Source organism: Amborella trichopoda, chromosome 2 (assembly GCF_054954075.1).
Source record: "Amborella trichopoda isolate Santa Cruz 75 chromosome 2, AtrichopodaSantaCruz75HAP2 v2.0, whole genome shotgun sequence".
Taxonomy (NCBI): domain Eukaryota; kingdom Viridiplantae; phylum Streptophyta; class Magnoliopsida; order Amborellales; family Amborellaceae; genus Amborella; species Amborella trichopoda.
Genome location: NC_142337.1, coordinates 6,033,442 through 6,048,950, shown reverse-complemented (window position 1 = coordinate 6,048,950; position 15,509 = coordinate 6,033,442). Strand labels below are relative to the sequence as shown.

General features: G+C 44.5%; 1 protein-coding gene and 1 pseudogene across 1 annotated transcript in view; both read right to left on the bottom strand.

Moving 5' to 3' along the window:
- Positions 1–93: 93 nt before the first annotated feature.
- The window catches only part of EMB2777 (Sas10/U3 ribonucleoprotein (Utp) family protein), a 41,893-nt gene continuing 26,477 nt past the window's right edge, over positions 94–15,509 (bottom strand). Inside the window, exons 14-17 of the mRNA XM_088857600.1 lie at positions 2,182–2,414; positions 1,950–2,031; positions 1,765–1,833; positions 94–631 (exon numbers count right to left, since the gene is read on the bottom strand). Of these exons, the coding sequence (XP_088713726.1) occupies positions 503–631; positions 1,765–1,833; positions 1,950–2,031; positions 2,182–2,414 (513 nt within the window). The 3' untranslated portion in view covers positions 94–502. The remainder of the gene's footprint in view (positions 632–1,764; positions 1,834–1,949; positions 2,032–2,181; positions 2,415–15,509) is intronic.
- LOC148783058 (U2 spliceosomal RNA) lies at positions 976–1,148 on the bottom strand (annotated as a pseudogene).

Genomic DNA, 15,509 nt, shown 5'->3' with positions numbered 1-15,509 from the left:
AAATAACTTTCAAGGGACAGTTTACACCAAAGATCAAAGCCCAAAAGCCAACATAAGCAAGTAAAGGTAATAATTTGTAAGAAAAACACAAAATTAACTCATCAGCAAAATTCCAAATAATTCCGATTGAAGAATATCCATGATTCGGCAAATTTCTCAAAATTTCTCTAACTCATACAAAGACAACTTCCTAGGAACATAGGTGGTAGCATCCCCACACCCAGTTAACCATTCCTACCGCTGACACCCCCAATTAACACCTTCAAAATGTAACTCCCCTAATCTATTGAAAATACGGGGGCCGTCTGTCTTCCCCACCGAATTATCCAAAAACAAAAAAACTACTTTCATAAACTAGTTAAGGATAATTTGCTGAAGGCTTAACACAAACTCAATGACTCATAAATTAAGAAAGAACGAAAAAAAATAAAATGTAGTGAGGCTAGGAGAAAATCTCCCAAGCTCCAAACACAAGTGAAAACAACTAGTGAAAACAGCGGGCTCAATGGAACCTAACACTGTGGCTGATGTTCACATTAATACCAGAGACCTCACCACCATATGGACCAGATGGGCGCCTAGCTTCACGCACCTGTCCTTTGCGACGCACCACCGCCTTTTGGTGCTTCAACTGCACATATATAACAGAAAAAGAATGAGACAAATTTATTGCTGACGTTTCTTGAATTCTTTTATTCATTATGCAACCTTTATTGTTGTTATTCACAATATTATTATTACTACTGTTATTGTCAACATTATCAACAACAACTTCAACATCAGCATATCATTATTGACATTGTTGTTGTTGCTGTTGTTTTGGGGTTACTTTGATGACTTTGCTGAAACCTGCTTTCAGTAGTGCAATCCTGTCAATGAAAACCAGTAGGTTGGTAAAAGAGAGATCGTGTTTGGTAGCACTACCATCCATGGTTTGGGTGGGTAAATAAGAAATATCAGATGGATCTGTTTTGGCCAGGTGCACCAGGACCGAGTAGCAGCGCAACGCATGGACAAGGGGCCCACTAGAAAGTTTGTCTAGAGGCCACTCCATCACATAAAAATTAAATCTAATATCATGTAGCCGATATTACAATGATGAGAACAAAAACGACACTTGATCTTAGCCAAAAGACCGGGAAAGTTATGCGGTCCCTTAGCCAAGAAATATTGGCTAGGGTGAGGGAGATCAAGGTTTGAACCTAGAAAGTTCGTCGTAAAAAACCCAAACAAGCTAATCTTCTTCCTTGTAGCTTAGCTAGATGTACATGATAAATGGAGTATATCTACACATGGTACTCCCAAATGGGCGCCACTGTCCCTTCCAGACGATGAATATTGGAGATTTCCATAGAGGAATCACAAGACAACCACCTTAATCTCAATCGCCCATCACATGACTGGACAATGGTTGCCCCTCTGGAGTACCATATACCATACTCCATTGAATTATGGTAGCCTTTCTCCCGTACTATTACTACCGCTGTTACTGGCTGGCTACCACAATTATTTGGCCTCTTCAAAGTAAATTCAGTACTTTTCCAGGTAACAGTAGATTTCGAGCCCTTGCATTTTCTTTGGGAGAAACCGCATTCCACCAACAAAGCCAGAAGGGGATGAAATATCATTTTCTTTTCTTAAAAAATATACCATTTTCATCAGGAAAGCTGGATATTTGAATCCAAAATTGTGTGCATAAAGAGAGCCAACTAGAAGAAGGATTGATCCTGAACTATTAGAGTTCAAATTTTTTTGATATATTACCTTGTATTTCTTCCTTGCAGTCTTTGTCAACTTCTTTCGGTAACGAGTCAAGCCTCTATTTTTCTCCATCTGTGACACACAAAGGCATGTGAATCTGCTCTAAGTGCGCTGGTATGCAAGAAAAACAAGAAGAACGAGAAAAAAGAAAGAGCACGGCTTTGAAGAGGAATGCCTAAGTAACTGACCTCGTATGTAATACGCCTTCTATTGTGCTCTCCGAGAGTTTCTTCTTCATCCTTTGCAGATGATGGCACCGGTGAAATATATCTGCAAAATAAAAACAGTCCATGAATATGCTCTGTGTGGAAACAGTTCATGAATACTCTCTCTCTCAAAAAAAATAAAAAATAAAAAACCACGACATGCACAAACAGACCAATACCAGCTATACTTTGCATTATAATGAACAATACACACCTCAATTTCTTGTCCTTCTTAGCAGAGATGCATGCAGCACGTTGCTGTTTCACCTCCCTGTAAAACTCATCTTCAGAGCCCTGTACTTCCTCAGTATTCTCTTCACCATCATCATCAACATCAACATCAGCTTCGTCGTCGTCTCGGAGTCTCTTGAGGATCTGGAGTTCATGTTTTTTCCTCCTTTCTCCCAGATCTTCCCTTGCAGGTAGGTCCTCGTCCCCAGAAACCAACTAACAATCCAATAAAAACAGTTGTTAATACCCCCCCTCCCTTGTTCCCTTCCTCTCTCAGAAACAAACCTACAATTAGGAATAATACAGATACAAGCATGGAAAAAATGAATAAACATGATATGAAAAACCAGTGCTAAAACTTTGCAACATGCAGAATTAGACAAAGTTGGTGTCTCGATCACCTTATCAATCTACTTTTCTCTAAGTGACAATCCGCATGAGAGATATTAATTGACTGCACAAATTTATCTAGCAATGGTTAGAGAAAGAAGTCAATCTACCTATTACCATCTTTGATGATTCATAGAACTGGCAACCTTGACCAGTTCACTGTCGATTGGAAGTACCTGATTCCCCAATGGCAACTATATACCTTACCATCTCAGATTTCCTTCTTATTTAAAGAAGACAACCTCCCTTCATACATCATCACTACAACACTATCTCAACCCCGCCATCGCTCCTTGATCTCCTTGCATATAATAAATTGCACAAAGTGTCTTTTGATAGATGATATTTCCTTCGACATTGTACCACATTCATTTCCAAGAGGTACTTTAGGCGACCAAGGTCTTGATTCCAAATAACTTTCTTGGAATAACGGCCACCCTATTATGGTATTGATGGAGAAAACAACCTACTCGTCTTCAAATTTTCTGTCTTCCCTCTCTCTCTCCCCCCCCCACCCTTCCCTTCTTAAAACCAAAAACCAAGTGGGGTGCAACATTTTTTGGGATTTGAGATTGAAAAAAATTGAGAAGTTTAAGAAATCTTCCCAAACCTAACTTTTTTTTCCTTTTATTAGATCGGTCGTGTACCATAAAGAGAGGTTATAAGATGATTTTTTGGGGAAATTGGAGGTTGACATTCATGCAAAACATCGATGCTCGAAGATTGGTCAACAAATGTAGGTAAATTAACCTTGTATTTGAGATTTCTTCCATCTCTTGAAATTTCTTCTATGGGATCTAATAGGAGTGAGTGGAGATCCGGAATGGAAATATAGTTTTTGCCATGATAAAAATGCTAAGACCAAAACTTGGTCCAAATTTAATAATGATACACATGCGATGATCAACAAATTTAAGAAGCACCTTGCCTGTATAAGGAGAGAGATTGCTCCATGTAAGGAAGTTCCAGGGGAAGTTAGGAAGGAGATACTTGACTATTTAGAGGCCAAAAAAGGGAAAAGCCAGCAAAGGAGCTAAGTATAACAGAGTTCAGGGCCGGGTGAATATTTTTGGGCATAATGAGGATGAAGATGATGAAGGGGAAACAAAACTGGCTTCCTCTTGAATTGCTACAAAAGAATTTGGGCCGCCTACGAGGCCCCGTGTGAAGGGGCAATGGATGCCTTTCTTCCCCCCAATCTCTAGGCTGCAAAGAAAAAAAAAAAACAATTAACAATAAAAAATAGGCTCAAGAAGGAAGACTAAGCCCGAGTAAACCAGTATATCACTCGATGGATGTATCAGGAGGGCATTGCTTTTAGTCCTGCACACTTAAGCAACTTTCATAAAATGGTGGAGGTAATTGGCCAATTTGGACACGGGTTGAAGGTCCACACCCATATGAGCTTAAGAAGCCATTGCTCGACAAGGAGGCACAACTCACAAAGGAGCATTTCAAGACCCATAGAGATGAATGGATATGCTGTCTCAATAATGACAATACATGGAGTGATTCGAGTAGGTGGTTGATAGTTCTTTATGGACAGTTCTTTTGAGGTCTATTGATGCATTTGATGATATTCACGACGCACAATTTATTTTTTCTTTGTTTGACAAGGGCATGGAGGAGGTTAGGAAGGAGCATGTCATTTAAGTTGTGACAGAATGCGGCAGCCAGTCTGGCAACTGGTTTGCTACGCTAAAAGTGGCCTCACATCTTTTGGACACCAAACACAGCACATAGCATAGACCTCATACTTGAGCTATGGTGAAATGACAAGGGTAAGCGACACTGCATAAGGCTAAGGTCATGAACAGTCATACCCTTACCCTTACCCTTGCCATGATGCACAAGTTCATTGAGAAGAGGGATCAAGTGAGGCCTAAGGTGATGAGATATGCCACCTCTTTCCTAAGTCTGCAGAGCATATTAGATATGAGAAACCCAATTTAGATCAATGTTCACTTCAAAATAGTGGTCTAGATACAAGTGGTCTAGGCATATGCTAAAGGGAAGAAGGCATGTGATATAGTTTTGTCTAAAACTTTTCCAAGTGGTGTTGACTATGTATATAGACACAGCTGATACAACGAGTGTTAACTCAAAAGATGATGGGGGAAAATATTGATACAACAACCGTATCCACCCCTCATCTCTCTCCCCACCTCTTTTGGTTCTAACCTCGCTAACCTGTACAAATCCTCTCAGGTCGATGCCAGCGCAATGACCACAAAGGCGTAGAAAGATGGGCTAAGGATAGTTGGAAGGAGCCACAGCTTAAGTGCAGGCCCCTTTCTGATGGGTCATACTTGTTTTCTTTTCCATCCATCGCAGCGGCGGTGTCCATCCTTCAACGCCCCTCCCTGAGCTCCTTCAAGGGAGCTTCCTTTCACCTCGCACAATGGTCTAAAGATTTGGGAGCCTTCCGTTGGCAAAAAACTTAGATTACGGCCTCTGGTATTCCCCTCCACTCCTGGTGCCAAGATACCTTCAAAGCCATTAGTAATGCTTGCAGCTCCTTTGTAGCTATTCACAGGAAGTTGATGGAGAACCTCCTGCTTGGGTCTCTTCTACTCATTGTTGACGTCCTCGACCCCCAGTTCATCCCACCTTTCCTTTGGATAGAAGTGGTTGGAAATTATTTTCGGATTCGCATTTTATGGTTGACAGCATCTCCTGCCTCGCCTCGCTTCGTCTCTCCGATGGAGCAGTCGCTAAGGGTCTTTCCTCACGGAGAGACTTCAACTCGGTCAGCGGAGGCCTCCGACCAATGGACCCTCATCTCTAGAAGACGTAAAACAAGCAGCATCCACAAACCTCAGCATTTCAGAAGCCCTCGGATAGGTCACCTCACAACTCCTTCTCTACCCTCCTTACCCACACAGACTCTCCATCCACCCCAGCCACCCTTCCCACCTCCGCCTATGCCTCCTCGCCCACTTCTAAGCCCTCCTCTGCCACCACGACCACCCCAACCACCAACCCCTCCTCCCCTACCCCTACCGCCTCTCGTACCCTTAGAGTTGACTGTGACCACCACCTTGCCACTCAATAGCCCCTCACCGACCCAGCTCGGTCAAATCTCCCACTGTTTCCTGACATCGCCGCCTAATACTAATGACTCATCCGCATAGCAGACTATTCAAGTACCTTCGATTGTACGTATGCATGCCCCCTCATCTCCCCCCCACCGACACCCTCTGTTGACACCTGTGCGTCGCCGCCCCCCTTTCCTGACACCACCAACCCCCCTGAGCCACATCCTAAGGCAGCACTCACCCAAACCTCTCCCCTTCCACCATCGTCTCATCGGACACCCATTCTTTTCGGCTCCCTACCATAGACGCTCCACCTACCTTTTCCCGGCCTGCCATCACCTTCTCCTAAGCCCTCCACCCTGACATCACCTCATGCACACCGCATATCCACAGAGGTTCCACCATCATTGTCTTTGCAATATCCCGACGAGGTTTCGACAAACCACTCTTTGCCTCACTTGGTCAAGCCTATGGCTCCCTTCCTATCTCATTTTCATCAGGGACCTGTCTTGTCACCACTACTTCTCCCCTTCTCATCGACTTAAGTTTAGACGGGAAAGACAAACCACAACAACTCGACCACTCTCCCTTGGCCGCTCTAGACCCAGTTCCACCAGGCGAATTGCAGAAGAACGACCTTCTCTCGGAAGCTCAGCACCCTGCGCGGGAGGAAAACACCTCTGAATCCATGGACCCCAACCTCTTAGCTTGCACCCTGCTCCCACCTGTCCTAGTGGGGCTTCCTGCTGATCCTCTCAGTGGCGACCCCATCATCATTTTTGTCCCATATGTTCATCCTCCCCCCATTCCCGTCTTTATCCCAAACCTCATTCCTCCATCACTTGTACCTGCCCCCCCCAACCTTCTTTGAACCTTTTGCTGACCTACTTCCGCCTAATTTCTTAACCACCTTTTTCCCTTACCAACCCAGACCCCCAACTGACCTACCCTTTTCCAAACCCAACACTCCTCGACATGCTTCCTCTCTGACACCTATTCCTCATGGCCCTCAACTTGACCCTCAACCTACTACTCTTTCCCCCATTTCCAACCTTGGAACCGACCCACCATCGGTGCCTTTGCCTTCTCTTTCTCCTTGTCTTAATCCCACTTCCGCTACTCTCCCCGCCTCCTCATCAGTTCCCCCAACCTCATTTCAGGCCAACTATTTATCCCCTCCCCTCTCTCTAGATAAAACAGCTTCCACCTCGACTAAGGACCTTTTTGATCTGTCCACAAGTATTTTCAGACCCACCGAAGCAGATGGGCTCCACTTTCCGGTGCCGGCATTACCTTCCCCTGTTCCATCCACCATGAACTCATCAGGATTCTCCCTTTTAGTGAACACCATAGGAGATCCTCTCTCCCCCCCCTCGGTGGACTCGATCTATGTCAATGGCGTCGACAAGGGCTAAGGACAGATCCAGGACGTCTTGGGAGTGATAGGCTTCCCACAATCTGGACCAGATGGACCGTTTCTCGAATTTTTCAAGTGACGAGTTCAAGTAAGCAACAAAGGCACTCAGGAGTTAGCAAACTTGGCTTGCACTATCAACTATGATAGACCTTCTTCATCCAGTCTCTCCCTCTCCTCTATCATGCCTAAAGATCACCGCACAGGTCTTTTGGTTAGGCGGTCCCTCAGGAATTCTCCCCTTGCCTTCTCACCTCAATGCTGATACTCTCTTCTAATATCAGAGGGCTTGGAGTGCCAAAGAAAAAGCAGGCAGTCAGGTACCATTGCTTTAGGCTTAAACCCACCATTTTGGCTCTCACAAAGACAAAACTCCCTGAACCTACTTTGATTCAAGTGAGACAAGTTTGGGGGCGCAGACCCTGTCAATGGGTCGCAATCCCAGCTGAAGGGGCATCGGGAGGAGTCATTTGGGATCCACGGAACACTCCTTATCGTCCCACCAAGCTTCCAAACTATCTGTTACCATACTGCTTTCCAGGATCCCTGATAGCCAACCCTGGAAATTTACTGCGGTCTATGGACCCATCTCGGACAATGACCGTCTTCTTTTGTGGGAAGAACTCAACCACGTTGCCACTCTACCCAATCCCATCTGGTGCATAGGGGGGAATTTCAACGTTACGAGGTGGTCCCATGAGAGAAACACCTCAACCAGAATCACCCCGGCTATGTTAGCTTTCGCCGACTTCATTACCCTCAACAACTTGCTTGACCTTCCATGTCAAGGAGCCCAGTTCACCTGGTCCAGCCACTCTTCCAACCCCACCCTCTCAAAGCTCGACCGATTCCTAATCTCTGTAGACTAGGATTCAAACTTTCCTGGGACCCACTCTTTGACACTCCCCAAACCAACCTCCGACCACTATCCCATACTTCTAGACTCCAAGCCAACAGAGTCTAGACCCAAACCCTTCAGATTCGAACTGGCTTGGTTAAAAGAACAATCGATCTTCAACCTATTTCCAGAATGGTGGTCCGCTCTATCGAATTTGGTAGATAGTTGGACTGGCTTCAAACTACAACGAAAGATGAAATTATTGGAGCCTCACTTAAAATCCTAGAGTGGGGGACTCCAGGGTTTTTAGGACCTCAGAAATCTGCCTCTCTGCAAGCCTTTCAAACTCTTGACTCGCTAGAACAATCCAGATCCCTCTCGGCCTAGGAATCCACTCTCAGAAATGATCTGAAGCTCCAATATCAAGACATCTTAAAGAAAGAGGAAATCTTCTGTTATCAGAGATCCAGGATTAAGTGGCTCAAGGTTGGGGACCTCAACACTGAATTCTTCCATAAGATTGCCAATTGCAGGTGTAGAGACAATTCAATCACACACCTTTTGGTAGACGGCAACCTTCTGGACCAACCTCCCTATATTGAACAAGCCATCCTTGGCTATTTCCATAACCTCTTCTCTGCCCCCCCAGCTCCTCGACCTCCTATTGGGGATATTGAGTTCCTAGTTCTACCCCAAGACAGAGTAAGCTAGCTAAAGAGACCTTTCTCTGAAACTGCAATCCTAGCTATCATTTCTGACCTAGACTCTGATAAGGCCCCTGGACCCAATGGCTACCCTATTGCTCCGTTCAAACTTTTTTGGGGATCTTTCAGAGAGGACTTCCTCAAACTGTTTGAGGAATTCTACTCAAGGTCATCATCAATAGGGCAATGAATGCCACTTTTATCACTCTCATTCCCAAAGTAGAAGGGGCAACCCAACTGAAGGATTTCCGTCCCATAAGCGTGGTGAACTCCACCTACAAAATACTAGCGGAAGTCCTCACTGGCAGCTTTAAAGAGGTCCTCCCCTTAGTTATTTCAACTACCCAAAGTGCTTTCATCAAGGATCGTCAAATCCTAAATGGGACCCTAGTGGCCGATGAATGTATTCATTCAAGAAATCTAGCCAAAACCCCTGGAATTGTTGTAAAGCTGAACTGGGAAAAGGCCTACGATCATGTAGACTAGGATATCTTAGAAGAATCTCAGTCCAGGATGAGATTCGGCTCCAGATGGAGAGGATGGATGAGAGCGTGTTACTCTCATCCACATTTCTCTATCATCACTAATGACTCACCAGAAGGATACTTCCCATCTACCAAAGGCTTCAGACAGGGGGATCCCCTCTCCCCTTTTCCTTTTTCCATCGCGGCTGAGGTTTTCAATAGGTCCATATCCAGAATGTTTTTGGTTGGACACTTGCATGGCTTCTCGATGCGAAATCGAGCCCCAACCATATCCCACCTCCAGTACGCAGACGATACCTTGGTATTCTGCAATGCTACAACAGACGAGATTCACAACCTATTTTTGTTTCTCTGATGCTTTGAATATGCAACTGGCTTCAAAGTCGATTTCGAAAAAAATAAGATGATGGGGGTAAACGTTTATACAACAACCCTATCCACCTTTGCCGAAAGTTGGGGTTGCAAGGCCGAAGCTTTGCCATCCAAATACCTAGGTCTGCCCCTCTGTTTAGGCAAACGGAAATTGAGATTGTGGTCTCATATCATAGATAAAATGGACCGCAGACTTGCAGGATGGAAGGGTTGATTCCTTTCCCCGGGAGGAGGCTAATCCTCATCAAGGCCACTTTGGCTAACATCCTGGTCCACCAAATGTCTTTATTTCGCATGCCTGTGGCAGTTAGCTCCAGGATCGAACAGTTAATGAGAAGGTTTTTCTGGTCGGGTGACGGAGCCAACAACAAATTCCACTTGCTTGCATGGGACGAACTTTGCCAATCGAGGCAAAGGGGAGGATTAGGGATCAAAAACCTCATAACCCAGAATTTAGCACTCCTTTATAAGTGGTGTTGGCGCATGACGAACCTGAGGAATCAGCAATGGATAGATATTCTTAAGCACAAGTACCATCTTCCCAACACACCGTGGTTACCAAACTGTAGGACCAACCAAAGATCCTCAGGCATTTGGAGGTCGATCTGCTCAACCTTCCACGCCTTCAAGTCACGAATTAGATTTCACCCGAGATCAGGGAATCGCATTCTGTTCTGGCAAGACCTTTGGTTAGGCCACACCCCTCTCAGGTATAGGTTCCCAGACCTTTATTCTCTGACCCAAGATCAAGGGGCCACTATTGCGGAAGAAATGCTTTCGACTGGCTCCTCTCGCTCGTGGAATCCAGCATTCAGAAGAGCTCTTAATGACTTGGAGTTTGCGAGCTTCACAACCTTAGCGGCAGATCTACACGCCTGCTTCCTTCTACCTATTGGTTCTGATCGCATGATTTGGACACCCGCACCTTCTGGCGTCTTCTCGGTGTCCTCTTTCTATTGCAGCCTTTCTTTACCCCCTACTTTTCCTTTGCCACCCGTGGCCCTAGCTGCTCAAGCCTGGGACTCCTTCACCCCCCAAAAAATTCAGATCTTTATGTGGTTGGCTCTCTCTCAGAGAGTCCTCACAGTACATCAATTGCAGAGAAGGGGCATTCTGATACCCAATCGATGTGTCTTGTGCCTAGCAGGTAAGGAAACAAACAATCACCTTTGGTTGCACTGTCCCTTTGCCTTCAATCTGTGGGGGGCAATCCTCAAGCTCTTCAACGTTTAGTAAGTGCTACCGCCTGAGGCAACATCCATCTGTTCGGCTATCAAACCCTATCCCTGGCCAAAGGCAGGGATACTGCTCTGGAAATCCTCGGTGGCAGGTGCTCTGTGGGCCCTTTGGATTGAGCATAACAATAGAACTTTCCGGGGGAGTACTCCCCTTGGAACAAAGTGTTCGATAAGCTCAAGACCACAATCATCTTCTGAGCAACCAACCATAGCAGCTTCAAAGGAATTCCAGCATCAGCATTAACTCACGATTGGAGCAAGGTCCTCCAAATCAACAGAGGGCGTCTGTCCAAGACCATGAGGTGGAAGCCCCCCACTGTAGGAGAGCTCAAACTGAATTTTGATGCATGTTCCATTGGAAACCCGGGCCCATCAGGTGTAGGAGCCATTCTCAGAGACCACCTTGGTTCTACACAAGCCACATATTCCAAACATATAGGCCATACCAACTCTTTGGAAGTTGAAGCCCTCGCTCTTTTGGAAGGCCGAAAACTCATTCAACCCTTCCACTTACACTCCTTAGTGGTGGAAGGAGACTCCAAGAACACCATTTCTTGGGTGCAAAGACTTTCTTGTTCACCCCCCCCCTTGGCTCCTCCCGCAAATGTTTGACGAGATTCATCACCTTTGCAGACATATGTCTGGCGTGTGGATGCATACTTGGAGAGAAGGAAACCAAGAAGCTAATACGCTCGCCAAAGAAGCAGCTATGATGGCGGACAACTGATTTTTGGGTTTTTACTTTTTTGGGCTGTTCGTTTTTCGTTCTTTGGACTGACCTATTTTATTAGATTGCTACCCAATTGTAACCTCCTAAAAAAGGATGTGTTCCTGCCTCTTATTTTTCTTCCCCTTGAGCATCATTTTCTGTGGATTTTTGTACTCTTCTTTCCTCACCATCAATTTAAGGTTAACATTATCAAAAAAAAAAAAGTGGGGTGTCGACTCAGTTAAAGTATTTCTACACGTCGTAAAAGTTTAAAAATAGTTTGCAATTGAGGTGAGGCCTACTACGGGCTTTATAGATAATGCATTAGATGGGACGACGAGGTAGATATCAAAGGCTTTAGGCAATGAAGAGAGCAATTATGGCCCAATATGGGATCTTATAGATAAAAAATGGGATAGCAGCTTTGTCGGCCAACACATGCAGGTTGGTACTATTTGAACCTGAAGTTCTTCAAACCTTGATATTCTGAGGAAGGATACTATTATGGATGACTTTAATGAATTTCTCAAGAGGCTCATTCTTGACAAGGACATCAAGGATAAGACATCTACTGTAGAGTTGATTTTGTGTAGGTGTGCATTAAAATTATTTGGAAGGAAATGGGAGAGATAATAGTTGTCAAGAAAAGGATCAAATAAGATCTGGGATCAGGATTTGAGGTTGTAGGACAGTGACAAGCAGGATCATAAGTCTGTATACTTTAAAATCTAGGGATCTCAATCCCAATATGTGGAGGATCTATCCAAATTTATCGGGATTGAATGATAAGTTACACAAAACCGAGCTCCATCTACGTAAAAATTCAAGGTCCCAGAGAGAACTTGAATAACAACATAGTATATTTCACCAAAAAATAGTAGTATATAGTTATATCCTACTATACCACATTGTTATACAATAATATACTGCTATACTATACTACACTGACAAGCTACACTACTATATTATACAACACTGCCATACTATATTGTAATGCTAGGCAATTTGGATCCCTTGTAACTCAGGATCTCACTGATAAAAGAAAGGATCAAGATTCCAACGTTTGAAAATTACAAAGCAGAGAGATTCTTTCCCCTAGAGCTCAGGAGCAATATTCCAGAGCAGAATCGACCCCTTGGTTTGACTTGGACAATGTAACTATAGGCAAGATAAATAAAGGACCAAATTAGACCCAAATAATCTATCTAATTTGAATAAATGTTTTCAAGTTTCAATTTGCATAGTTCATACTTTCATATGATGTCATAAAATATAGAATATAGAGTTGTAGTGATTGTATATGATTTGCAAGCCAATGAATGGGCCAACTTGGGAGTAATGCTCCATACTTACAAAGGATGGCTATCATGATATTAAGCTTAACATGTAGCTCATCTGGTTTAGAAAGAGAACATGTAGCTCAGAAGGTTGTGAACGTAGTTGGAGCACATTTGAGATGGTATTTTGGCAATTTGCATTTTACAAGGATTATAATATTTGATATTTCAATATTTACATTAGTAATAAAGCATTACTACCACTAGTAGCCAATTAGTGTATTGGTATTTTTTTTGAGAAATGTTGACTTTTGTATTGCTATAGAGAGGAGTACAAAGATGAGATTAACCAAGAGTTCCCTCTAGGCGGGATTCTCAGTAAAATTAGGTCAGTAGACCGTATACAAAATATTGGGTTATAAGATTACCCCCTTACAACACTTTACAAGCAAATGCCAAAGATAGGGCTTATAAGTGCCCATACACAGTGAAAATTACAGTGCGATATGTACGAAAAGGGAGCCAAAAAATGTTAGGTTGTGGTCCACTGGTCTATTGCAAAAAAGAATGTTGACCCAATTTGAGCGACCTGACCGACTTCTAACGCCCTCCTTCGCCAGCCGATTTGCGAAATAGTTGGACGTCCGCCAAGTATGCTGCCATGAAACATTTATAACCCTGCAAATGTGGTGAACCTCGTCAAAAATTGGGATCAAGGACCATGGAGGATCACTTGTTCGACTAGCCCAAGCGATGACATTTCTTGAGTCACCTTCAACTATTAGACTTGGGCCCCAAGAAGGGTTGAACTTTTTCAAAGCTAGGAGGAGGGCTAAGGCTTCAGCATGGTGAGAGTCCTTGAAGCCAAGATATTCGGAGATACTTAGGAGTATATCGCCTTCATGGTCTCGGAAAACTCCTCCTACCCCTGCTGGGCCAGGGTTCCCCAAGGAACATCCGTCGAAATTTAATTTGATGCTGCCTTGGGTTGGTGGTAGCCAGTTGCTTGGCCTTCTTACCCCCTGTGGTTGATGATGAAGGATGTTTCCCCATTGTGAGAGGAAGAACGCCCCTGGAATTCCCGCAAAGAATTTTTGGCTGGAGGCCCATAAGGTAACCATGGTGGTTACCTTATGCAAAAGCGCCGGGGTTTGATGTTTAGAGCCTCAGAAAATTCTTGAGTTTCTTTCCAGCCATACTATCCATATAGTGGCAGCAAAAGTCGCCTTCCACAGGATTCTTCCTGCCTTAGGCCAGCTTGAGTCAAGTTTCTAGGTTAGAAGGGCGTTTACCAAGGGGGGGGTGACCCATTCTATGCCAAATAATTGTAATACCCTGCCCCACAGGTCAAAGGAGAAGTCACACAGTAAGAACAAGTGAAGGTTTGTTTCCTCCTCACATTCACAAAGAGCACACCTATTAGGGATGGGGACCCCTCTTTTTTGTAGATGATCTACAGTGAGGACCTTATGTGAGAAGGCAAGCCAGTCAAGGGTCTCCACGTTTGGTGGAACAATAGTGGACCAAATTCTAGAAAAGGGATCCAGGGTGGTGGGTAAGGAGGTGAGACTTTTGTTGAAAGAAGCAACCGATGGAGTTAGTGTCCAGACAATTTCATCTCTTCCAAGGGAAAGGAAAAAGAGGGAGTGTAGGGTATTCAAGAGCCGTTGGAAATCAGCGGTTTCCTCTTCGGTTAGGTTCCTTCGAAATGAAGGATTCCAAACCCTACGGCCTCCTAAGAGGCTTAATTCCAGGGCTATTGACGAATCTTGGTCTCGGGCAAGAGAGAAAAGGTTTGGAAAGACCTCACGGAGGGGGGAGGGTCCTAGCCATAAGTCTTGCCAAAATCTCACTCTCGATCCTTCTCTTGGATGGAATCTAATGTGCGTCTTGAAGGTGGCCAGGAATGTTAGGAGGGACTTCTAGGCTCCTGACACATTATGGCCTTGAGTTCTTGTTGGCAGCCAAGAATCTGTGGGGATTCTATACTTGTGCTTTACAACCTGTGCCCAAAGGGCGTTTGGCTGAGTAGCTAAACGCCACCACCATTTCCCTAGTAAAGCAGCATTGTGTTTGCGAAGAACTTTTACCCCTAAGCCACCCTTCTCTTTTGGTTGGCAGACCTTATCCCAGGCAACAAGATGGTATTGTTTCTTATCGTCCTGCCCAAACCAAAGGAAATTCCTCATGAATTGATTAAGTCGATTTGCCACCTGAGTTGGCATATGGAAGAGCAACATGAGGTAGATTGGGGAGTTTGCTATGGTAACGTTAATCAAGGTAGTTCTTCTTGCCATAGACAAAAATCTGCCCTTCCATACTGTCAGGCGTCGGTCAACCTTGTCAAGGACAGGGGACCATTGTTGTTTTCTGGGTTTACCCAATCCCAGGGGCAGGCCAAGATAAGAGGTTGGGAGATCCTGGATTCTACATTCCCAATCTGGAATGAGTATTCTAATTTCACCAGGTGACAAGGCAACCCCCAACATACTTGATTTATCTATGTTGATCTTGAACCCTGTTCCAGATTGGAAGCAACCGAGGAATCTTTTGAGGGTTTGACTTCAATACGGGTGGCATCCAGGAAAACCAAGGTGTCATCCGCGCACTGTAAGTGAGAAATTATGAGTCCATGCCTACTGGTTTTGAAACCTGATAGGAGGCCAGCTTGGTAAACACGAGAGATGGATCAGCTGAACACTTCAGCCGCTATAGCGAAGAGGAAGGGTGAAAGTGGGTCTCCTTGCCTGAGACCCCTCGAGGAAGGGAAGTATCCAACTAGGGTACCGTTGAAGATTATAGAGAAATGAGGGTTGGAAAAGCACCCACTCATCCACTTCCTCCAT